Source organism: Oryzias latipes, chromosome 16 (genome assembly GCF_002234675.1).
Source record: "Oryzias latipes chromosome 16, ASM223467v1".
NCBI classification, from domain to species: Eukaryota; Metazoa; Chordata; class Actinopteri; order Beloniformes; family Adrianichthyidae; genus Oryzias; species Oryzias latipes.
In genome coordinates, this window is record NC_019874.2 from 19,709,560 (window position 1) to 19,735,871 (window position 26,312).

At 39.0% G+C, this 26,312-nt stretch overlaps 1 protein-coding gene across 2 annotated transcripts; it reads left to right on the plus strand.

Moving 5' to 3' along the window:
* Positions 1–1,662: 1,662 nt before the first annotated feature.
* On the plus strand, positions 1,663–25,350 carry LOC101164921 (protein kinase C alpha type). 2 transcript variants are annotated; one of them, XM_011485382.3, is made up of 17 exons: positions 1,663–4,309; positions 5,081–5,416; positions 9,119–9,150; positions 9,263–9,345; positions 10,725–10,836; positions 11,902–12,030; positions 12,160–12,316; positions 12,437–12,638; positions 13,021–13,218; positions 16,623–16,796; positions 17,001–17,092; positions 17,636–17,698; positions 17,865–18,003; positions 21,525–21,605; positions 21,780–21,887; positions 23,298–23,438; positions 24,006–25,350. In XM_011485382.3, the coding sequence occupies exons 2-17, from the start codon at positions 5,175–5,177 to the stop codon at positions 24,165–24,167; spliced, it is 2,115 nt and encodes a 704-aa protein (XP_011483684.1). In that variant the 5' UTR covers positions 1,663–4,309; positions 5,081–5,174; the 3' UTR covers positions 24,168–25,350. The 2 variants fall into 2 exon arrangements, with proteins under 2 accessions (XP_011483684.1, XP_004078231.1); XM_004078183.4 differs by having other exon boundaries at positions 1,663–5,416.
* Positions 25,351–26,312: the final 962 nt, after the last annotated feature.

Consider the following 26,312-nt stretch of genomic DNA (forward strand, 5'->3'; position numbering starts at 1 on the left):
CAATAAGAGTTGGAAGCCATTTTGACAGACCTTCATCCCCTGCCAAATGTTTCATCTGACTGGTGTGAAGGTTCTCTCCTAAAATCCAAATACACAGTGGACTGCCCTTCATGTAAAGAAAAGCAAACAGAATTGCTTCCCAAAAGAAAAGCAATGCTGCCAAATTGAGCCGGCATGGTTCAAAGCAGACACATATAATTGGCACGTATGATTACCACAGGCACCACTTCATCTCTGATTCCACAAACAACAGCTAGGCAAGTCAATTTGCTTTAATTTCATTGGAGAAGAAAAGCCAGCCTGTCAGGATGAAGCTGCTACTTGGTGGGAATGAGTGCTCGTTAGACAGCAATGAATGCCCATAATTGGCAAACTGCTCATTGCTCTAGCTCAAAAATGACCCTATCAGTGGAGAATGTTCTGTGTCATTAAGTCATGGTCAGAAATAATAGGCTTGACACATGCAGATGGAGAAAAAAATGGAAAAAAGAGCTGAAATTTGGGGTTCTGTTTGCTTCATTCTCATTATTGGTCTGTCAGCTCTTAATCGCGACTTCCAATTTGATAAGTATTTAAAGTCTGTCTGCACCATTGTTTTTTTTGTGTTTTTTTACTCCTAAAAGATCATTGGCTAACTGTAACCTCTCCACCACCACTTTCATGATCAAACACTACAAAGAATGCTCCTATGGGCTTCATGATAGAGCGCCACAAGTGTTGACTCATCTTGCATCTTTGTGAGCCATTGTGTTGTCTTTCTTAGTGCACTATCCTGAGCGCTGCATTCACAGCTGGTACTTTTCTGGCATCCACTGACTCTCTCTAGCTCTCTCACTATGCAGGGACATCTCCCTCATTTATTTCTGACAGCAGAATGCGAGCATGACTCATCTGAGATAAAGGCTGGCGAAGAGTTAGTCTTAAGGGCCAGAATGCAACAACGGAAAACAGAGGTCTGGCGGTGGTTTGTGCGGAAAGCCTCCTATCATTTCCAATCAGTTGCCACTTCTGCATGACTAATGCTGAAATTACACATATCATTGTCAGATAGGGGATGGTCACACAGCTGTTTCTTTTTTTTCTGTGGCGATAGCCTCAAACACATGCACACATTTCTGCACACTGGCTCACTCTTATCTGGCTGGCTTGACACCATTTTGCTCTCTAACAATATTGCTAATTATAATTGTTAATTAATTCTCTGCCAGTGTCCTCATCAGGAGACTAATAACCTACATTTCCATTAATTAGACCTTCAACCTTTCACGCTCTCCCTTAGTCTCCCTGTCCCACACCAATCCGCCCCATCCTCCCTGCTTTCCACTCTGCATCTGCTTGCTGCTCTCATCAAGATTGCTCAAAACCCAGGCATTGCCATTTTATGTATGAGTACTGGTATGTTTTTTTACAGGCTTTGAAAAGACTGTTGGCAACATGTTTCTAATGTAAATACAACTTTGGGAATCTTGGTCTTACAAATATAAAAATGTGTCTTTTGGAAATTTTGTTTTTGTTCTCACTTCAGGTATAGTGTGGCCAAATCACTGACTGTATATAAGAACTCTACTAAGTGACTCCTCCCCCTGGTTCCAAAATAATCAATCATTATATTTGTCAGAAAAACTATTCTTGCTCTGATATCATATTTTTAACATGTTTTTGCTAAGCCTGCTTTTTTCATGATATTCTTTCAACAGTGCAAGTTATTAAAGTTATAAACTGGCCAATCAGGTGCCTTAGTAAAAATATGGGGTCTCACGACGAACGTTCAAAACATTTGACATATTCCTCAAGCCCACTTTCAGTGGTAGGGATCTGGATTTCTAGAGTTGACAGTGGTTGCCAATGAAATGTCGTCTCAGTCCGATTTGGACCAATAACTGCTTTCTGACAATTTCTGGCTCAACTACGGCAAAAAAAGCCGATTGAATTGACTTAAATTCATTAGAGCTGGAAGTAAGCTATTTTCTATGGGTGACGTCACACTCACTTGATCCAGTTTTCTTATTCAGTCAATGATTCAGATCTTGTTCCTGCCCTAAGCCACTCAACAAAAAGTATGAAATAGGGAGCAACAGCTTGCTTAATACTCTGAACATGTATATCCTAGACAGGTCATCCAATTAAAGAAAAACCTGATACGACGATGGCTTTAAAAGTATTTAGATCACCTTTTAGAAAAACAAAACATGAAGACAGAAAAATAGCGGGTGTATTGTTGTGTTCTATATCCATACCACACTTTGTTTGCTTTGTTTCTTTTTTTGTGGAAAAAAAACAAAACTTTTCCAAAATAGCCTGAATTTCTTTTTAAATAACACCTTAGATAAACAGAAGTCCATACATGATGACAAGTACATGAACCACAAAAGGAAAAGTTGCAGTTAATGACTTCTTTCTAAATGATTTCCAAGCACACTGACGTTTCCAAAACTGTTTCTGAACAAACCATTGTAGTATGTAACAAGGACAGTGGTGGAGATATAATAATTTGGGCTTCTTCTGCAGTCACAGAGTCACTTTCAAATATTTGGGGGAGAAACATGAAGGCAGCTTGTGATGCAACACCACAGTGATCCAAACCATTGTTGTACTGGCTGACTCTTACTGATTTTCAGTGCATAGGACTCATTCTTGTCAACAAATGTGCTATCACTGGGCATGTATTGTCATGTTTTAGCAGCTTCCCAAAGCAACATGCTGTTGGCTTTGCTAGACACTTCACATGCATTTCCATTGAAATAATTAAACAGACAGGAAGTCTTTTACCATGCATTAAAAATTACCAGTTGCCCCTACATGCTTCAGAAACGTGCCAGGATGGACTTGAATTTGCTTAGGCATCAGCAAATAGTAAAAGAATCTTAACAAACTAAGTAACGTACGGAAGTGAAACTGGCCAAACATCCTTCTCCAGTGGTTGTAGGCAATGCAACGAATGTTTGCTTTAAATGGATGCTGCAAAAAGATGGCACTTCTAGCTACATGTTGCACATTTGTTCTTTCAGTTTAACCAGGTTAACCAGATTGTTTTGCTATCATTTTCTCTCATACACGAGAATTTTAAAAAACAAAACTGTTGATTAATGGATGGATCTGTGGATTTTTACTACTATCAAAACACAACAAAATTGTTGATAACGACAACAATGCATAACATCCTTCCAGCGAAGAGTAATTGTAAATTAAGAAAAAGCATGATTTGTGTTGCTTTGTTGTTTCTGTTTTGTTCTTGATATTCATTTTTGATTTGTGTCTGTCAATGTTGCCAAATGTTTTAGCTATAATGATATCTAAGCCAATAAGTGTTGATGACTTCCTGCGCACCACCCATATGACAACTGCCGTGTGTGTGGGAATTTGTGAGCAAATGCGTGCGTATGCGCGAGTAATCAACAAACAACTTCTCTCTCACAGAAACTACCCTTCCCATCAGACTTGGCTGACCTGGTTTCAACATGGAGTAGAGCAGTGATTTTATGGCATTACATGCTCTGATCTCAGATCATTGAAATGCCTAAGACATCTTGGAGCTGCTCTGCTGCAGAATCAACAGAGCTGTTTATTTTAGAGGCCTGTTGATCCCTTGGTGGATTGGGTTCTTTGCTAACTTCTGTTTATTTCCAGGCTTAGCTGCGCTCAGCGGATCATTTCTTGGGCTCCCCACCTTTGAGGTTCTGCATTCTTTTCTTACACCCATGAACACTCCCTCTGTTTCTCCCCCTTCTGGCATATGAAGAAGAGAGGAAGAGACAGTTGGCATTTGCATGTCCATACTGTACTGACTGTGGCAAAATGGCAGCTTCTCTCTCATCGTCCTCCTTCCTTTACCTCACTCACCCTCTCCTGAGAGAAGTAACCCAGATTTCAAAATGAATCGCCGCCTATTCCCCTCAATCTTTCTCCTCTCTCTCTGTTACTTTATTTTTTCCTCACTGTCTCTCTCTCCACCTCTTGTCTTCTTCCTCGTAAAAACAGAATCTATCTTGGAAAGAGAATAGCACCTCTGTCTCTTCCTCCTCATCATCCTTTTTCTGGGTTAAAGGAGATATACCGATGCACTCTGCTATCTTTGGGTCTCAGAAACTCGAATCGTAACAGTTGTTATTTCTATTTAAAGTTATAACCCTGCCTTTTTTTAAGGTTTATTTTTGTTGCCAGCTTTTTTTTTTTAGCTTTGCAGTATTCTACTTCTTTTTGGAGGTAAGCAGCTACAGGTGGGCCCATCTTTATTTTTCAAAACCCAGAGGGAGGCAGGAGACGGCGAAGTGGATTTGTTTGGATTTCTTCTCACTTGCAGCAAATTCAGGTATTTTGTGTTTAATTTATCCAGTTGCAGTGTGTGCACATTTGTTGCTATCCTTTTGACAGTAAATGTTGTTTCTATGTAGTCTAAGAATGATCATTTTACCTTCTGTTCACTTTATTAACCATTTTAGCCCCCCTTGTTACTTTACAAAGACAACCATATGTCACAAGCATAATCTTTAGAAATGGGCTTCTTTGGATGTTCATTAAAATCTTGTTGAATTTAAATTCATTCTTTATGGTTCAACAAATCTTTGATGCTAATCTTTTCATGTATTAGTTGCACACATATCCATGTTATTCTGCAACAAACTTTTCTGCAGAAATGGGTCTACTGCTAATAAGGACGAGCAGGAAAATGAGAGGATGCTCTGATACTGGAGCAGCTGGTGGGGGTGTTGTTCACATGGCAACAGGAGTTGGTTGACATAAGGACCACGGGGTGGGTGGGGGCCAGACGTAGCTGGCAGGAAAATCGAGATATAAGGGGGTGCAGAGGGATGGATACGCAGTATGTGGGACACACACTAGAAACGGCACATCTTTCCCACACAGCATGTGGGAGAGCCGTTTAGGGTTTAGGAATTCTCAGGAGTTCTCTGCAACTTCAATTTTTTTCTTCCCTTCTCTCTTCGTCATATCACCGCGCCGCTGCTCCCTACCCTTCATGCCATGTGCCATTAATACAACTGCTGTCTCCACTGTGACCCATTACACTTCTCATCCATCCTCCTTTTCTCCTCCTCCTCTTTTACCCTCTCCCATGTTCAAGGTCCTTTTCCAGCACAGCTCCAAGGCCTTGGGAGTGACTGCTACCTTCCACCCCCATTATCCCTCCTCCTACTTTTCCACATCCTCCAGGCATCATGTCCACCCCTGTGTCCCCTTCACCTTCCCTCTCTCCACTGACACTGGCCTCCCCTACATCTGCAACCTCGCCTGGCGTTTCACCCCTGCCATCGCCCCTCTCCCCTCCACCCAGGGTGCCGGTGTTTCAGAGGAAAGGAGCCCTCAAACACAAAAGGGTTGTGGAGGTGAAAGACCATCAGTTCACAGCACGATTCTTCAAGCAGCCCACCTTCTGCAGCCACTGCACCGACTTCATTTGGTAACACACACAAACTCACTGACTGCTACACACTTACGCACAAGCAACTGCACTCGTTCACTCGCCGTCGCCCCGTGGCGTCCCACGACAACATCAAGTGCCGAAGTTGACCATAATTTTTATCTCCCATCAAATCTAGCTGCCTGCTAGAGATATGGCTCACACAAACCTCATGAGATGACACAGCCTTACCGCCATCCTGCTGCCCACACAATGGGGAAGCTACTTTGTGCACTGCAGCACATAAGCACACACAGTAACACATTATACATAAATGTTTGCAGTGCATGCACACTTAGAAAAATCACTTACATGTAGCTGAGATACTCATATTACCAGTGAAGGGGTAAAAAAACAAGAACTTTAACAAAAGTTGAACTATAATGATCCAACTTTATTATGTTTCCTTAAAACAGCTGACTACAATTAAATCAAAACAAAAATCTGTCTACAAAGCTGCCTGTTGGACAAACTGCAGAGTGTTTTAGAAAGTAACAAATCTCCTCTAAAGAAAAATAAAGTTCCTAAAAATGCATCCAAGCAGGAAAGTAAACAATAAAGCTTTAGTGTCAACTGTTTGTTGCTGACACGCTCACAAGGATGTTGTTTCAAATAAAGCATGCACATAGACAACAGTTTTGTGCTACCCTGTTCATTCCTGTGACCACTGCATCTCAGTGTGTATGAGTAATTGTGTGGAGAAGTGGCTGCGTGTTTGGACATATGGTGGAGACGTACCATATGCCGGATTCAGAGTGCTGTATGCGCCAACAGCCTCTGGGTATCTTTCAGGACCTTTTTTCCAACTGGCTTCTGTCATAGCCTTGGTGGCGGCACTTAATTCAGGGTGAAAACTCCATTCCTTCGCACAAGATGTCAGAGCAACAGCCCCCACTTTGGTATTTGAAACCCCTGGGATAATGTCAGGTTAATTAAAGATTAAAAGAAGATGGATCTAATTTGTAAATGTAAATAGCTTGCTTATTAAGTTAAAGTACAATAAAAAGTTGCTTGTAGCTTGTTAGGCTGCAAATCTTTGTAGAATTAATGCTTTATTAAAAACAAAGAATTAATTACAGCAAATCGGATCTCAGAAAGATAGTAATCTGTTGAATCTCCTCCTGAAGTTCAGAGGAAAAATTAATTCAGTATTTTTTTTTTCCAAAAGTTGATGTTTTGAATTGGTACAGGAGGGAAGAACACAAGAATCCAAAAGTTTATTCAGTGACAACCACAGATTTCCTGTCATTTAACCACACTAAAATAGCATACCTTAATAGAAAATAAATTAATTAACATAAATTAATTAAAACTGTTTCTATTGTAAAGAAATGAATCCTTATTAAAAAAAAAAGATGAACATCATTAAATATGTGCAGTTGTTTATCTGAATGAAGTGGATGTAATCTCTCACAAAAGAAAACAAATCCAAAAATATATACAGTTTTAATTATTTTATAGCTTCTTCTAATTAATTTTTTTAATGATAAGCTATGAATGTCCCACACATGTAGTGGCACCAAAACAACAGTAGTTCACTGTGAAGTCAGCTATATGTAAAATGCTTTCCATGCAGTTGGTGCTGATGATTAATATTGTAACATTTATATATATATATATATATATATATATATATATATATATATATATATATATATATATATATATATATATATATATATATATATATATATATGTATATATATATATATATATTTCTTTTTTTTTTACTTTTTTAAAGAGGCTACTGGTAGAAAAAAGGATGCTACTTGAAGTAACTTATCTTCTGTGACCACCAAACATTAAAAAAAAGGTAGTTTCATCTTCTTTTTTTTTTGGCTGTTGACAATAAGTGATTTTTGCATTAATACTATCACATTATTCTAAAATAAGTTTTTTTGTATTTTTTAAGTATTTTTGGTGATCATATGTTGATGTGCTAATGTTCATTTTGTGGCTGTGCTACGAAAACAAAGTCTCTTAATCTAATCTAAATCTTTTTCAAAACAGATACAGATGGTTAATTACTTGGGTAGCACTTTAGCAGATTAAAATTAAAAACCAAATCCAATTAAAAATACTTATAAATGCCTTTATAGGAAGAAAAAGAAAAACCAGATCAGAAAAATGTCTGCAAGAAATATTTTAATCCTAACTTTAACATAAAACATAACTAAACTTGGTATTTTGCACAGTACTCAATAAACCCATATTTATTACTACAGTGATTACTGTTATCATCTTTTTTTTTTCTTTTTTTAAACTTGTCCTGTCCAAAAGTTAGGCACACAGATGAGAGCTGAAGGCCTCTTTTGTTGGACATATTTACTTATGAATCTTCTGGCACACATGGTATGTATTTGACTTGACCCCTTTTCTAATTTAGACTAAACTTTATTTAAATGTATTTGATTTGGAATCGTTTTTTGTTGGAAAATTAGGATAGAAGAAGAGAGAGGGATGTTAGGGGGAGGGGGAGTTAGATGGATGATTTTAGAAGAGGGTGGGGGTGGAATCAGAAAGCAACAAATTGCTAGGAGTTTATGATCATGACTGTGGTGTTGATTTATAATAAATCTAAAAGGGGTGGGGTCTGTCCACACACACACACTCAAATGTTACAAAAATATCTGTTGGCTCCAAAATTGTTCACTTATGCATACAGACCAAAACATGTAAAACATTTCATAGAGTCACTTGTTTGTGCAAAGGTGAGCTAGCACCTGTGTTAGTGTTTATGTTTTTCTTGGGTGGATGATGGAATATAAAAAAAGAGGGTGAGTTATAACTGTTATTTCTCTTTACTAAAATATCTTCAGTTATCCTGAACCAGTTTTTTTGCATGCTAATGCGAAACAACCAAATATTTCACACTGAAAATGTTTGTGAATGTTTATTTACTTCCTCAGTTTAGTAGATTCTAAGTTTGTAACATATCAAATTGAAATTGAATACACTGACTGCATCCATCTGAAGCGTGTCTTCTTAGCCTGTAAGCCCCCACCACCAGTTTTCAACAAATGTCTTTGGTTGTCTTGTGCTCTCTGCTGGTCAAGAAGCAGTACTGGTCCTCTGCACTCGTGACTGCATACACAGACTTCTGCTGAATGTTGATTAAGGATCAGATCACCCTGTGCAGCACATCTTTAATTATTAATCAGCCAGATGGTGAACCGATTGTAAATCGCTGATTATGGTCAGTTTTCTATGAACTCCTGAGCATCTCCAGTATGCTTGTAGCAGAGCTGTTGGTCATGTTTCACTCCCCTGACTTTCCAGACCTCCTACACCAAGTGAATTCACAATAACAAAGCTGCTGAGGAGACACTTTGGTCAATCAATGGCTTTAATTATTCAATTAAGGCTTAAAGCAGAGGCTGGACTGCAGCCAACACTGCAACTTTTTAGAAACAAACGGTGTGTGTGCACGTGCACGCGTGTGCTAGACCAGGTCAGCAGTGCTTCCTCGAAAAGAAACACACCTAAATGCCACACATAATGATTTTGTTTTTCAAAGTGTTAGTTTAACAAAGCTTTTTTACAAGTGTTGTTGATTTCCAGTTTGTGCTTGCATGTCTCGGTCTTAATACAGCACAGTTTAATGCAAAGCCACTATCTCTGCTGCATAAGCAACATTTTTTGCCTCTCAGAGGAACAGAGAAGATTGTTTTTGTTTCTAATCCATGGCCCTTTCTCCTTTAGGGGTATTGGAAAGCAAGGATTCCAGTGTCAAGGTACAGATAAGCTTTTGTGTTAATTCTATTTTTCTGCCAAACAACATTATCTTGGATGTTTTTCTCAGCAAACGGGCAAACAATTTTTGAAATCTTTTCTTCCTCCTCCCAGTTTGCAGTTTTGTGGTCCACAAAAGATGCCACGAGTTTGTGACCTTCACCTGTCCTGGCTCTGTGGCGGCCCCCAGACCTGACGTAAGCATGCCTACGGATGCATCTGTCACAGATGTTCATCATCTCAAACTAGATTTACACCATCTCTGTCGCATTTAGCCCTTTCGCTCATTCCCGGTGACTCTTGCGCATGAGTCATCTGTCAGTTCACGCACCCATTGCATCGCACAGCCTCGTCTCATCTCTGTTGTCGACACTCATCCAACAAGAGCGACGAGATGCGGGGAGTTGGAGATAGAGGCACAGGTGGAGGGTGGAGAGGACTGATAAGAGGGAGAATTAGAGAAGGAAGGGAGGAACAAACTGATCAACCTTCTTCTGTATTCAGGGAGATTTCCTTCTTCCTCATGTTTTTCCTGCTGTGGCATTTTTCCCAAATACTTAGAAATTGAGATCAAAGGGAAAATGTGTTCTTGGAGCTCTGAGGGCTGTGCCTATTTGAAGTAAGAAGGGTTAGATAGGGGGGGAAAAAAAGAACACACACAGAGAAGTCTGAGAAATATGGTGACAGTGCTTATAAATTGAAGCCTGAAAGCAAAACAGGGGGGAAACGCAGATCAGGAGACGGTAGCATACAAAGCACGGGGGTGGTGGTGTGTTCAAATGAACTGAAGAGAAATGAAAAAGGATTTATAGCTTCCTGCGAAGCACATTTATAACTGTTCACACAGGTGCTGCCTTCCCTAACTGCAAGGTATGTCCTCCTTTATAGGAACATCTATGTTTCCTGTCTAGGTGTAGCAAACAAATGAGAAGGATGTTTAAAAAGATAAAGACACATTAACCGAAAAACAAAAAGATGTAAAAGGAAATTTACACAAGTTCTTATGTCAAGACAAATGACATCAAACCTCAGTCAGATCTTTATTAGATGTAAAAGATTTTCTAACATTTTCTGAGACCTATTTATTAAGCTAATGTTTTGAGAAATGTATTTTACTTCTGGTCACTTTTCATATTATTTTCACAGTTGATGGTTTCAAGTTTTTTGTTCATGTTTCATGTTCAGGTTTTTCTTGAAAAGGTGAGACAAAATGACTGAAAAGAATGAAATAAATATATATATGTAATAGTATATATATGTAAAGTATTATTCAAAAATGGGAAAGATGTGGTCTATAAATAACCTTTTTTTTTTACTTTTACTTGGCATTCTGAATCCAAATGAAAATACATGTAAAAGAAATCTTTTGTTGTTATGATTCCTTATTGATTAAGATGTCATCTGTGTTTTCTCAGTCCATCACTGACATTATTGACCCTTTATTTTTTTACTAACCTCTTTTCTGTGATGCATTTAAATTCCTTCCTCACTCCTCTTTTCATTATTCCCTTAAACGAAAACGTCTGTGCGTTTTCCCAAAGGGCCGCACCATAATTCTTCTATTCTTCTATTCCAGGACCTGAAGAGTCAACACACATTTAAGGTCCACACATATTCAAGTCCCACATTTTGCGACCACTGCGGCTCGCTGCTGTACGGCCTCATCCACCAGGGCATGAAATGTACCAGTAAGGGGCCACTCCCATGGCACAGACACACAGTGGCACACGGCACAGTAGGCTAGTTTCACAGCACAGTAATAACATTGACTTGACAGAAATGAGTTTGTCAAGTAAATGGACAAATAGGATTTCTTACACGCCTCCTTTGCATCTGGAAAACTAAAAGTAAATCCACAGGGAACAGGAAGTCTTTATGAAAATCGCCACTTTTGAAAATTTTAGAAGAGAAGCAAAATGGTCACAAGGAAAAGAATTTGTAACCGTTTAAGTTCTGGAAATCACTAAATTTAATACCAGGAGGGAAATAAATGTTTGTCTCGGTTTAAGTTGAAGATGTGTTTGAGGAACCAGTTTTCATTTCAGCCAACATGTGTTTCCTTTTGAATACTGGAGAATCCAAAATTTGGCATAGATGCTGTTTGCAACAAGCTTCGGAGCTAGTGTATAAAAACTCTGCCTCATGTCCTGCAGTAAAACACATTCTGTATTTTAGCGGGAACCAAAGCCTCTGTGTTTATAAAGTCCAGATGTTGCTAAAACATTGCCATATATCAGAAAAAAAAAACATTTTGTCTTTTTTAAGTCCTTTCTTCTGGTGGATTGAAAGAAAAGTTATCAGCTTGTTGAGGTCTAAAGAACTGGTCTTTTGCTCCAAACTTCCACTATCCAAATCTGCTTCTGTAAAATGTTGAGCTTTTAAAAGGCTACAAAAAAGATGATACCTCTGTGAAAATGTAAAAATGAGTGTCAGAGTCAGAGCAATGAAGAAAACACCCAGCAACATTTTTGTCTTTTAAAAATTGCAAATAAGAAATTGACAACTTTATGTGGAGTTAAATATTTTAGATCTTTTTTAATTCTTTATAAATGAATAGTAAATGCATTTATGTAAAAAAAAATACCAGCTCTACACTCATATTAGATGCAACTAAACAAAAAAATGAAGTCTATTTCATTTCTGTAGCACATAATTTTACAACTAATCATTTCGTGGTGCTAACTGTAAGACAATTAAAAGTTTAGTAAATAATCTCATTTTATCATTTGTGGTTTAACAAATGTTTTTCTGAGGTTGTGACATGAACGTCCATCGAAGGTGTGAGACCAGTGTGCCCAGTCTCTGCGGACAGGACCACACAGAGAAAAGGGGTAGAATCCACCTGACCATCAGAGGCGACAAGGAGGACGTCTACGTGACAGGTGAGCAGAAGATCTGGATCCATAGAGGGACTGTATGAAATACTATGAATTAAAACAAAAATTGCAAGTGCCTGGAGATATTTATTTACTTATTTTTTTGTTATCTGTGATCATTGTTTTTTTAATCAGTGCGTGAGGCTCGCAACCTGATGCCCATGGACCCCAACGGATTGTCAGACCCGTATGTAAAACTCAAGCTGATTCCAGATCCAAAGAGCCACAGCAAACAGAAAACCAAGACCATCCGCTCGACCCTCAACCCTGTGTGGAATGAGAGTTTCACTTTGTGAGTCCTTGACTGAGTTAAACCAAAAAGCAAGTCATATACCCAGACTAAAGAACTTTAACATTTGTGACTAAACTGTTTCAATGGTAGTCTTTCTAACTGTTGATGTTTTTCATCCAGCTCAGTGCGTGGCCACCAGTGGGACAGACGCCTGTCCGTTGAGGTGTGGGACTGGGACCGGACGTCTAGGAATGATTTCATGGGTGCACTGTCCTTTGGTGTCAGTGAGATTTTCAGGCGTCCCATCAGTGGATGGTTCAAGCTCCTGGCTCAAGATGAGGGAGAGTACTACAATATTCCTGTACCGGACCCTGACCTGCAGGTACTACAATATCTAACAATCTTTCATCTTTAGCGTAAAAATAGCCATTTGTTTTTATCATTTGAAATAACCTTATATCAGCTTCTCATCATCTGCACCTAATAAACAGCTGCCACTGCTAACACTGGGTCGGGATATGTTCTGGTGTCTACAATTCACTTTGAGAAATTAAACAGACGAATTATCTTAGTGTTCTGGCAAGATAATTGGATAATAAATTATACAGGCCCCCTCCCTGTTCTTTTGCTCGCTTCATCCAGCAGGGTGCAGAATTGTTCTGCTTGACTGTATTTCAAAACAGGGGGGTTGGATATGCTTTCTGTATGTTTGCTGGTTGTTGTCCAGCCATTCATCTCACAAACATCCTCCGTTGATTTTCCAGGAACCTCAGCCAGACGTCACAGTGCCCGTTCTGCCTCAAGTGGTGGTAACCCCGCTGCCGGAGCCGTTCCCTGTGGCCCTGTCCTCCATCCCCATCCAACCCTGTCTCCCGGTCCATAAGTCAGGTTCCACCAAAGTCACAGTGAGCATCCACGACTTCAACTTCCTCATGGTGCTGGGCAAAGGGAGCTTTGGCAAGGTAAACATGATGAAATGTCATCCTCGCTGAATACAATCAGTACCTTTGATCCAACAGCTGTAGGTGATGTCAAAGAGCTTCATCATGCTGAACACAACAGAATTATTCCTGGCTTTGAAGAATTTCTTTCATGGTCTTGACCTTCAAGTGGCATTTTACAGTGGAACACCTGGGAATAGTGAGGCTGAGGTGTTTTGGAAAAGAAGGTTCTATTCTTTCTAAAATGCTCATTGTCTCTCCTTTTACTCAACTTAACCCCCTGGTTTCACTTGAGGTGTCACCAGTCAATAGACAAGGTTGTCCATCTTCTCACACACCACACAGTCGGTCCTCCTGGACACGATCATTCTAAGAAAAGCTTTGCTCTTCCTCTTTAAAAAAAAAAAAAAAAAAAAACAACAGGGAGAAGTTGGACTCCTTCCTCCTTTCTCTAAAATTCCCCAGTGTAGTTTCATAACTTTCCACAGAGGAGAGTCCACAGAGGACAGGAGAAATAGACTCAACTTACGTAAGAAGTGAGAAAAAAAAGACCCAAGAAAGGAGAGATGCACCCCGGGGCTATTGTGTGAGGAAAAGTGAGAAGAAGACTGACAGAAGCAGCCAGGAAAAGGGAAGGACCTGCAGAAAGTGACAAAAAAGGAAAACTGAATGCAAGCCTGTAAAGGAGAAGCACTGATATGTAATATTCTGATGTGTGGTGACTTCAATTTAGTCAATTTCCTTGTAAGGTATTTTGTAATCATGAAGCAGGGCAGGTCATGTAATCATGCTGGACAGCAGGGTTTCTCAAAGAGGCTGGGAGCTTCTTCAGCAGCTGCAAATGCACATAATCTTCTTCAAGAACCCCCTGTTTTTCAGCCACATTGACTTCTTGAATATGAAACAGTCATTTTCTGCACAATTCGCATCTGTTTAAAAGTGAAATGAGATCCTTCATCTCCGGCTGTCAGTGACCGCCCGGCGCAGAGCTTCACTTTTGGCTGGCAGGACAATTTTAAACAGTATTGCTGTCAGCGCTTTCCATATCTTTCTCTCTAAAGCCTATATCATCTGGCTCTCTTTAGGGAAAATTATAGCGTCATTAGCAGTCAGAGCTACCCACTAGCAGCCAATTTCGCAGGAGTGTGGAAATTCCCTTTAAATGTGTTTTTAATGTCTGATAATAACAGCAGATTTGCTCCACTTTTTTCATTTTTTAGATTAATGTTTATGATATCTTGAGGCCTGATGGGCTTTGATTAAACATTAAATTCAGTTATCTAATCGTCTTAGGCTAAATGGACACATTGCTGAAGATGAGATGTATCCTAAAGGGTGGGAACTTGTTTTGTTCTTCTGCAGTTTAGTTTGGATGTCATACACTTTTTGCATCCTTTTCACTTCGTCAAAAGGTCATAAAAAGGTCAAGGGTTTGGAAAGAAGCACCAATAAATAAAATTTCTCTATGAAAAAATAATGTTTGATTTAAAAACTATTAGAGGAAAGTTTTTATTCTTAAGTTAAAATGGCTCAATCAAGAAAAGGATAATAGTTTTTTTATTTTTTTTTAACTTTTATTTACACGATCCCATTAAAATTATTGATTTTTTTCTTCTATATTTTTGTTTATTCTGCACTGATTGTTAGGTAAAACTTACTTTCACAGCAAGTATTGAATAACCCCTTCATGCCATATTTCTTTAATTTGCAACCTACCATCTAATCCAGAACTGCTGCTCAAAATTAGCATTTCACTGAAAGGAAAAACAAGGAAAAACTTTTTTTATATATAATTGGAAATAAATTCAGGCATGAAGGGGTTAAAACAGATTTACGTTTAAGTCCAGTCATCTCTTGATGTCACAAATCTGAACTGGATAGGTATTGATAGTGTTATCATTTTGGGTGCCAATATTTTAAATTCACTCCACAGATTCCTGAGTGGATCAGTGAAAATATTTTGGGTTTTGCAGTGTATGTTGGCATGTTATTCAGTAGTAACAGCGCTCTGTTTGATCATTATTTTACCAACAGCATGATGTTTGCTGCTCTGCTGGTAATTAACAGAATGCATCATTTCTTCAACTGTTGAAATGCTAAAAAGATCCCCATCTGAGCCTTGCTCATCAAAGCTGAACCATCAGATCTCTTCTACACATCTTTAAGTCTGTAGTGGGTTTTTTTCTTCCTCTTTCCACATTGCATTGGGGATACTTTCAGAATCATTTGTAAACTTCTGGCTGAACTTTTGGAGCAAGGACCCAGAAAAGGGTTTCTTCTCAGAGCTTTTCAATAAGGATTATGCTTGTGTGACTGCACAGCAGAACAGTGTGCTGCAGCTCCAAAAGCAATCTTCCTGAGGGCCTTTTTAAATTCACAAGCAATTTTGATTTGCTTTAGCAGTGAGTAGTCCTATGAGCGGCTCTGTTGGATAATTTTCTTGTGCTGTCAGACCTCAGCTTGACCTCCACAATTCTGGGTACTGCCATTTCTTAATTACATTATGAATTATATATTGCATTATGAAGAGAGGAAATTGCTCAGAGAAAACACTTTTCTATCTTCTTACAGCTTTCTCCCGCGTTTGTAGGCACCAATTATTTTAATTTTCACAGTTCTATGCAGCGCAGCAGTGGAATCTGCTGATTGACTGAAGAAAGTTTTAGTATTTACAAAGCCTAGTCCGGTTTTGAAAATGATGAGCCATGAAAATTGAGTAATTAGCCTCTCCCAGATTAACACAATTCAACTTAAAGCTGAAGTACTTTGCATAAACCTTTGCATGTTTTTAATCGAAGCATTATTTCAACCAAAAAATAATGCATTACCGTTAAAGCCAAAAAAGCTCAATCTTAACTCCAACCTAAAATTACTGACAAAACAAAGACCCACGTGGATCTATTTGACTGTAAGTTGATGCATCAGAATGGAATGGAGCAGGGAGCTTGTGCCCCACCAGTTGCAGCACCTATGTACCTGCTACAAGCTTTTCCAACTGCATTTTTTCGTCTGCTCCTGATTCACAATGATTTGAGTTAAAAACACCATAAACGAGAATTATATTGGAGTAGGTCTTTAACAATGGTTCCTCCTGTTACACTAAAATCCTCTTAAGACTTCTACAGGCATCTGCACAGCCGTTGTGCTTGAAAACAGATTTAATTTTCTCCCAACTAGAGCATCACACATTGACCTAAAAACGAGCTGGCGACATTGTGGTACAGCCATTCCATGACTAAAGATTGATTAAGGGGTGCCCTTGATTATTTTACCACTGGTAGACAGAATTCATATTGTGTTATCGGAAATGTGGCAGTGAGTGCCAGACAGCTGGCGTTGAGTTGTTTGTGAGCGTATGCTGCTCAAAGACTGCCGTTGTGTCAGAATCGTTGCTCGGGTAACGTCCTCTTCTTGCTCTTATCTAGGTGCTGCTGGCAGAGGAGCGAGGCAGCGAGCGTCTGTTTGCGGTGAAGGTTCTGAAGAAGGATGTTCTCTTCCAGGATGAGGACACAGAGAGCGCCCTAGTGGAGAGGAGAGTTCTAGCCCTCCCCTCACGCCCTCACTTCCTCACATCTCTCTACTGTGCCTTTCAGACTGAGGTTCAATTCACAAATTCCCCAAATAACACCTGACATTTTTCAAAAATAAGAAAAAAGCATTTCCTTTTGAATTGCCTCTTTTACAAACATAGTTTGTTAAGTGGGTTAACAAACTAAGTGGAGTCCTTTCGATTTTTGGACGACATTTAGGAATGTGGCTCAGTTGAATCCTCGTTAGCATATTATGTGCATTTGCTTCTGCAGGACCGCCTGTATTATGTGATGGAGTATGTCAACGGTGGAGACCTGATGTTTCACATTCAGCAAGTTGGGAAGTTCAAAGAGCCCCATGCAGCGTATGCAGCCAGATCTCTTTAATCACTGCCCCGATCTACACTCATCCCGCTTCCTCCCTGTCTTCCAAAGCCAGATCTCTTTAATCACTGCCTCGATCTACACTCATCCCGCTTCCTCCATGTCTTCCATATCGCTTGTTCTTTAACACACTCGCACTCATCTTTTGGGTTTGATCATTGTATCTCGTTTCTTGTGAAAACTCATCAAATCAAGCTCCATCTTTCTCCTCCCACTAATCTCATCTTTTCATCACATTCTTCCGGCTGTTCATCCAATCAATAACCTTTTGATCAATCAACTGAAACGAATTCTCACTCTGCTTTTTTTTTTTAACCCGTGTTTTTATCTATTTTTTTTTTCATCTTTTCCTCGCATTCTTCTGTTTGGTTACTCCCCTCTTTCATCAGCCTTTTAAGCCCCCTCTGCGTCTGTCATCATCCATTTTTTGAATTAGTGAATCCTCATCCATTCTTCTGTAAGATAAAGCAAGTAGCAGTAAGACTCGCTTCTCTCTGCTCCTCCTCCCTCCCCTTACCCCCCAGTTTTTATGCAGCGGAGGTGGCAGTTGGCCTCTTCTTCCTCCACAGTAAAGGCATCATCTACAGGTAACAATGTGGGTCGCTCATCTCCCGTGGCCCTGTTTGGTGCTGTCGTTTGCGGAGCACAGACATGACACAGATTTATCATGTCTTTTGTGGCTAATGACTGTTATAAAGATGTTATCTATCAAAATGATTCATGCCTCTATGATTTATCTCCCCCTTCTCCCAGGGATCTGAAGCTGGATAATGTACTGCTTGACAGTGAAGGCCACATAAAGATAGCAGATTTTGGGATGTGCAGGGAGGGCGTGTTTGAGGGCGACACCACACGCACATTTTGTGGCACCCCTGACTACATTGCCCCTGAGGTACGCTGACCACAGCATCTTGTAAAACTTCTCCCATTTGCCCCTTTAGCAGATTAACTCCTGTGTCTTAGCTTAGCCTGTTTTTCAGCCTTGAGCTTAAACGTAGCTTTTCCTGTCTCTTCTCTCCTCCCTGACCTTGAATCCATGTTTGAATAATTAACTTCACGTGATTCAATTAGCGGTGGTGTGTGCCTGTGATGTGAGATTGTTGTATAGAAATACTATTGTCCTTCAAAGACCTTGCAGTACTGGTTTTACTTTTCCCTCACTGCAGATGGCAACTTGTAGTTTCAAGGGAAAAAGAGACAGAGTGTATTTTACAGCGATAACATTTGAGATCCGTTTCTGACATCTTTCCATTATAAGTGATAAATAATAAACCAGCCCTCTGAACTTGATACAATTCAGAGGTTTTCTATCTGGTTGAGAAATGGGCTTCATTTGAAACATTTTCCTTTTTCTTCCTTTCTCTTTCTACAGTTTAAACGATTAACATCCCAAATTAAAACCAGCTTGAGCTTTAAGAGCTGTGTAAAATATTCACAACCTCTTAAATGCCACAGTCTGCAATGGTGACACTTGTTCAAACTGCATGTGAGAACTGATGAGAAAATGACCCCATTTACCTGCACACCAAAAATCGGATCATTATCTCACTTTGTGAGTAGTCTGATTATTTAAATAGTCATATAAACAAGACAATCTAACCAACTTTATCAAAAAATGGCAGTTATTCCATATTGAGAGTTTTTTTACAGAAGAACAAAACCTTTAAACTTATTTTGCAGACCTATTCATTTTGTAGGACAGCTTTGAGACATTTCAACCAGATGAGGCGATTTGTTTAAGAAAAAAAAAAAAGTCGAAGTCCTTATGTACACAGGAGCTTTCAAAGGAATCTGAATGTAGACTGAGGGATTTAGAACAGGAACTTAAGATAATCGGGTTTCTCAAATGCATGAAATCTAATTTGATTATTGCAAATATTAGCTTTTTGAGGTTATATAAACATGCTTATTGCCAAGTAAAAGTTACTTAGAAGGCCTATTCTGAAATAAAGATGGGTGTTCTTGTTCCAAGGCCATGTGACAAAAGGACTTTTAATTTTGTTTTTCTTCATTTCCATCCACTTTAGTCTTCGTTTTAGCTGTGATAAAAATTGGTGTTGGCAGCTCACTTTGCTCGTGTCACTTATTTCCATTAGAAAGTCATTCCCACATTGTCACTTGCACTCTGCAGTATTTCTGGAGGCTGTCTTTCCCACCAAATCACAATCTTTTAAGGGTCCTGTGCAAAGCAGTTTTTTATTTTTTAAGTTTTGCTTTAGCTAAAACAAACAGGAAAGAACTGAGGGATCCAAACCAGCTTCACATCAGCTGTGCGTCATGTGGTCATTCAAATTTAAGGCCTTTCAATACCTGATCAGAGCAAATACACCTGCCGTGTGACACGTGTGTCAGCCTTTGCCGCCTTGTGTCACAGCTGCTCTCTCCAGAAAATATTAGCAAAAACATTTATTGTCAGCAACAATATGCTTTTATTGGAAGTCAAAGACAGTTTTGCAATAAAAATTATGTAGGACCATATTGTTATTCAGAGTTTTTCCTCATGTAGACATTGGTTCAAATGTCAAGATCTCCTCAACATTTTTGTCATGAACTCAAATTCATCTTTTATTTACAAAGCAAAACATTATACGGCTAGAAGCGGCAGTGCTGCAACAGAAATGTGTGTGGTGTGAACACACATGATTTGTGTGTTTCAGCGACACTGAAACCATAAAGCTTGTGAAAGCGCTGCATTATTGCACCACACTCCCTCTAGATGTAATCTTGAGAGAGGCTTTATGAGACCCACAGATGTGCGGGATAGGAGATGCCCTTTGAGAAATTCTAAACAGTTTTCAGCCTCATTTTTTGAGAGATGGAAAGAATAATGTTATTTGTTGACCAGATCTGTAATGTAAAAAACTGCTACAAAGTCAGTTATGGAAAATAGAATAAAGAAAAGAGTAAAGGAAACAACAAAAGGATTTACCGTATTTTTTAGACCATAAGTTGCTCTGGAGTATAAGTCGCAACAACCAAAATGGCATAATAAAGAAGAAAAAACATCAAAGAAGAGGAAAGAAGAAAAAAAGAGTGCAACTCTTCTGAACAAATCTACCAACCCCAGTGTAATGCTGGTTCACAATGAACGGGATTCACAGGTCAAATTTGTATCCGCTGCCTCTTATTTGATGCGCGTCAAAGTTGATGCTCAAAAGCAAACGTCAAGTTTTTAGCCTCATCGATACATGGAGGCATGGAAGACACAAATGACATTGAGAGTTCAAGTTTTTGTATTTATTTTTTTATTTTTTGAAGAGCTCTACCAAAGCATTGGTAATCATGTCTCCATATCTAGATTTACAAGAATGTTCACTTTTTTGTTTTTTTGTTCTTTGCTGATCTGTACCTTCTACTGCAGGACCTGCGTTTGAATGACGGCACCATCAGCAGTACTTCTGTGTTTCTATAACCCAGTTTGATGACCTGCTGTCCTGCATTAGAAAAATGATCATAAATAAGAAAAATATCATAAAGTTCAGGAGGAGAACAAACAGATTCTCCTCCATGTTTGTTTTGGACGGCACTTTTTGTGTTATCAGTAGAAAACGCAGACATGCACACATACTGTGCCCCCTAGTGGTTGTCAGAGGGGAACAACAAGCCTGTATTTATTTTTTATATCATCACATATATGTTGCTCCTATGTCGCACTCCTGGCCAAAATATGCAAAAGAACATCACTTATACTCCAAAAAATCTGGTATTTCACGAACAGTGACTTTGCTTTGAAGCAAAACAAAGTTTTCTTTTTGACAGTGGCATCTAAACATGGCAACATATTGGAACACATTCTATCAGGTAATTATCTCACCTTTGAGAGAAAAAAAAGACCCTAAATGTACCTAAAAAGAATGAAAAGCAATTCACTAAGCATGTAAATAGAATGCCTTTTAAGCTATTGGAGAAACAAAGGTTTGTTATCTGTATGTTGTCTGATATTGAGTGTGATGTGTTAAAAAGTATAATCGACAAGGCAAAAGTGACAAAGCTGCTGAAAAAATCAGAAAGCAGTACAAGAAGCATATTACTATTTTTTTTTTCTTTCATATTGTAAATCTCCCTGGCTATTGATTCTCTTATGTAAACATTCATTGATTCTCCTGCATCTGCCATTTTGGAAGAGATACAATACGTTTCCCTTGGGGGTGTAGGAATTGTTCCCTCGCACCCCTTCTCCTGCACACAGCCCCATACATCCGTAGCCATAGGTTCATGTTTCTGAGCACATTCATGTGCTCACTCTCCTTATTTCCAGTTTTTCTTCCCCCATCCTCTGACTCCCTGCCTGCTCTTCAGCCCCCCGTCTCTGATAGCTGTACATCATCCAGGCATTTTATGTCTTTTCATTCATTATCTCTGCCTGTCACTGTTCTGCGCTGTCTCCTCTCATTTTCCCTCTATCTTTTACAGATTGTGGCATATCAGCCGTATAACAAAGCAGTGGACTGGTGGTCTTACGGAGTACTGCTTTATGAAATGCTGGCAGGACAGGTAATACTCATCTTTATCCTAACAATATAGCAGATGTGCACGCACAGTTACGCTTACACTGCCTTGTGACGACTTCAAAGGGAACTTCAAAGAATTTTTGCAGAATGACTTTGATGAGAAGTTGCTCAAAGGTTGACGGTTAAACAGTGTTTCATTAAATGTCTTTGCCTTCAGCCACCGTTTGATGGCATTGACGAGGAGGAGCTGTTTCAGTCCATCATGGAGCAGAGTGTGTCCTATCCCAAAAGTCTCTCCAGAGAAGCCGTCGCTATCTGCAAGGGAGTAAGTAACACTCTTCTTCCTTGTCAAACTTTTAAACCGCAGAAACAATTAAAAAATAAATAAAACTAATGACCAAAAACCCATTTGAATTGTTGGCTGAAAGAGAAACTTCCATAGTAGTAAGTTAACCATAATTTCACAGGCGAAAGCTGAAACTGGTTAAAACAGGTCAAACAGAACACAAAAAAATCCTTTATCGGGAAGTACAAGTTCTCAAATGATATAATGATAAACAGCCCACTTAAAAAACAGGTAAAATAGGCATAACTCTTGCTATAGAAAATTACAAGCTAATTCATGGACAAAAGTAGTGAGAAGTATTTCCACTTTTTTAAAGGTTTCATACGTGTAATAATAATATATGTATAATTTGGTTGCTAAAAATCAAATGTGTACAATTCGAAAGTGACTGAAATACAGCTGCACCCTCAAATCCAACCCACTGCATCATGTCAGTTTCAGATTGATTCCTTCTGCGCACACATTTAAGAGAAGTGGAAGACCAACTCACCTCTCTAGAAAACAGATTGCAGTTTCTGACATTTTAGAAGGTTAGAATGTATGCTTTTTCTTTAAAACCTTCCTAGTGACAAAACAATGAAAAGTTTGGTAAAAGTCTGGCATTCTAGACAGTCAGATTGGTTAAAGCTGGTTTATTTCAAGCGGCTTCTTCTTTCTTTCTTTTTTTAAATTGTGTGTTTTTGTTTTTAAAATATGCCTTTTTGTAGGTTAAGAAGGCCTTAATTTTGGTTCTCTAAATGCTGGTACATCGAGGTTTGACAGTTTGTTAATGTAATTTATTGTAACATAATGAAAAAAGCCACTCCTTCCTTTATTTTTACTTCCCCATGTAACTATAGAAGTTATATAGTTGTAACTTATATTGTTATAAGTGGAAGTTATAGTTTGATCACTGATGTTCAAATGTGAGTTATAACAAGTAAAATCTGCAGAACTGAATACATTTGATTTTACATTCAAAGAAAGAAACATGCGTGACCAATGGCTCATTTAAATAAATATTCTGGTTCATTCTGATTGGTTGGTTGATTGGCTTAATATGGGCAGTGAAACCAATCTATATCAACTGTGCTGTAATTTTTGAAGATATAAATGCAAATTTCAAATTAGAGAACCAGTGAATAATATTGTAAAATCTTTCCAAGAAATTAAACTCTTTGCAAAGAATATTTTTAAAGTCATCATGCAGATGATATCTGGTTAAATAACTTTTTAAAAACACATTTCAAGAGGACTACATAAAAATTAAATGAAACTTATTGTAACTTCAATATTCATCTGAATATAATTACCAATGTTCACATTTATTAATGCTAAGTTATTTTAAAAAGAAATGAGAGTGTCTTGACATTAAAAATTATCCTGATATCATGCACTCCTCTGCTTCAGCTCCTGACAAAACACCCTGCCAAGCGTCTGGGCGGAGGAGAGGAGGCAGAGAGGGAAATCAGGGAGCATCCCTTCTTCCGATGGATCGACTGGGATTGTCTGGAAAGACTGGAGATCCAGCCACCATTTAAACCCAGAACTGTCAGTTCAAACTTCATATTTTTCTTTTTTTCTCTAGTTTTTTCATCCTCTCTTCATAACCTTCATTCTGACTGGTGTGGTTTTTTTAATTCTCTTCCCCCTCAATGTCACTTTTTACCTCACAAATCCACTCTGGTTTCTCCCCTACATCACTTGGTTTGCTCACTGTAGTGTTGCTCTCAGCTGTCTGCAGCAGACAGTCCAGACAGACTTTGTAACCCCACGTTGTTTCCTGCTCCCCTATATGCAAATATGTCTTCATTAGCTGCCACTTGCTAGTTTGGTGACCCGCTGGCCAATGGAAAAGAGAGCCGAGTGTTCAGGGGTTAGAGGCCAGGACCATTAGCCAGATTAGATTCATGTTATCAACCAGATTGGCTGTCAAATGGAGTTAAGGAGGTGAAGATAAGATAAAACATTTTCTTTCTGGAAGAGCCTTATGCATGAATAGGAGGATGTGGGCGAGCAAAAAAGTTTGTATTTGAACACTGCATATTATGCTGTCATGTGGGGGGGTTTGATCATTTTAGAGCATGTGCTCTAATTAAGGTTTCTTTTCCTCGTCAGGGTGGAAGGAAAGGGGAGAACTTTGACAAGTTCTTCACCGGAGCTCCATCAGTTCTCACGCCGTCCGATCCCGATGTGCTTGCAGCCATCAACCAGGAAGACTTCCAGGGGTTTTCCTTCCTAAATCCAGACTTTGCTCCCTCACCTCTGACCGCTGTTTGAAGAAAGCCCCCAGTCCCACAAACCCTTCGTACCTGTTATCTTTCCAATCCTAGATTCATAGTGGACAATTAGATTGTGACATAGCAGCAGGTCAGTTATTCCCTCAACCAAATTTTAACGTTTACACAAAGATGTCATGACACCTTGATATTCACTTACTCTTTGACGTACTTATGCACTAGTTACTGCATGTGTGTCAACAGCTCACACAGAGGCAGCATTGTGGAATAGAGTTTTGTAAGAGTCCTCTTAAGTTGATTTAAGACTACTGTAGTATCAACTTGATGAAATGAACACTTTGCATGCAGCTAGTTTTCATATAACTTCATAATTCAAAGAAGACAAAAGTATTTAAAACTTTTGGGTTTTGTACAACGGCAGAAGTAGAGTGGTCGACCTCTGACTGGGGATCGCGGGTTTGGTTCCCTCTCTGTGCACCCATGTGTACCCTTGAGCACAACAATGCACCTCTCATTGCTCCAGGCAGCCTTGTTAGCACCTTGCATTGGTGCATAACTGTGCGTATAAACGGGTACTATGCCTGTATAGCGCTTTGGGTCTTGAAGATGGTAGAAAAGTGCTATATAAACAAACACCATTCGTCATTTAACCATTTTGAAAGAGAAAAGAAAAGAAAAAAACGCCAACGTGAAGCCCTTTTCTTTCCTGCACAGTTTTGCCTCTTTGAAGCTTGTTTGCTTGTGCAGGAACTTGTACATTTCTGTTTTGATTGTTGTACACCAGGAGACTTTTTGGTGTGTAATGATGTGCTCACTGCATTGATTGGTAGTAATTAAAAGCGAGGCTCAGTGAGACTGTTCAATACGTGGAAAAAATGCTAACAGTGTTGTCAATGAAAACTGTGTGATCGAAGCAGGTAGCAGCAAATCTCAGCACTCTTATGTCATAAAGATAAATGGTGTATATTTGTTTGATGGATAGTTAGATTTTTTCAAAGCAACGGATCCTGCTAAGACGAGTGGAAGTGTGGTTAATTATGCAGCAAAAGGTCATTTTAGGTCAGCCAGAGATGAATCTGAATGTCACAACCATGCAGTATAATAGATATGATATATAAAGTGTACCAGTTTATAGTAGGCAATTATCCTTGTTAGTGTAACTCTTTTTTGTTGTTTTTATGTTCTAACAAAAATCTAATAAAGTGACTCAGAAAAGTCATGAATGGTGACTCATTTCATGATGTGGTGTGAAACAGAGATACACAACTTTTTCTTTTGTTGTCTCCCCCACACCTCCCTGTCACTCCTTCATTTTCACACATTCTCATCCTCACAAAAAAAAGTAAGGAAAGTGTGGACCTCCAGCATGTGCGCACGCTCACACAGGCGAAAAACATGCTGACCCCTCTGTTTGCTGCGGGACTTTAGTTGTCGAACCAGCAAAAGCATCTCTCGAGCATTCGCTGCCTCCTCCACTTGCCCTATCTACCCGCACCCCACCCCCTCAAGATGGTAGTAATATCTCCATAGAGACCTGAGTTATATCAAGTTGACCTTCACATTAAAATCTCATCAACCTCCTAATTCCTTCTCTTTTTCTCTGTTTCTTCCCTGCTTGTCTCTCCTGTCAGTTCCGCTCTTTGACTCCTAAACTGTAATGTTTGATGCTCTGCCTTTAACACCAAGCAATATTTTATCTGTTTGTCGTGCCATCATGTAATCCTCCTTTGACCCACAATCGCATAAATCGTGGGTTATTCTTCATTGATGGTCTTCAAGCTGTGATGCTGAGTCAGCTAAAAAGTGTAACTTTCCCTAAAAATACATATATTATCCAAAAATACACATATTTATGCCAATAAAAACATATTTTCAGTCCTTTGAGGCTGTTTTTGCATTTAAATATTCTTTACTATAACCTCAGGATGTGTTCTGTTGTAAAATATTGTGGATATTTTAGTAAATTAACACATTTGGGTTCATTTATGTTTTTATACAGTCATGACATGATGTATAGTTGCCCAAAGGACAGGAAATGACACTTTTAAAAATATTTGTTATGCCAAAAACCTTTTATTTTGTCTTGAGTTAATTGCTAACCCACTCATGCTCTGCATGATCTGTGATAGCCAACCTCCAGTGCTCACTGGCATGAAATGAACATGCACTCCATCACTTCCACTGT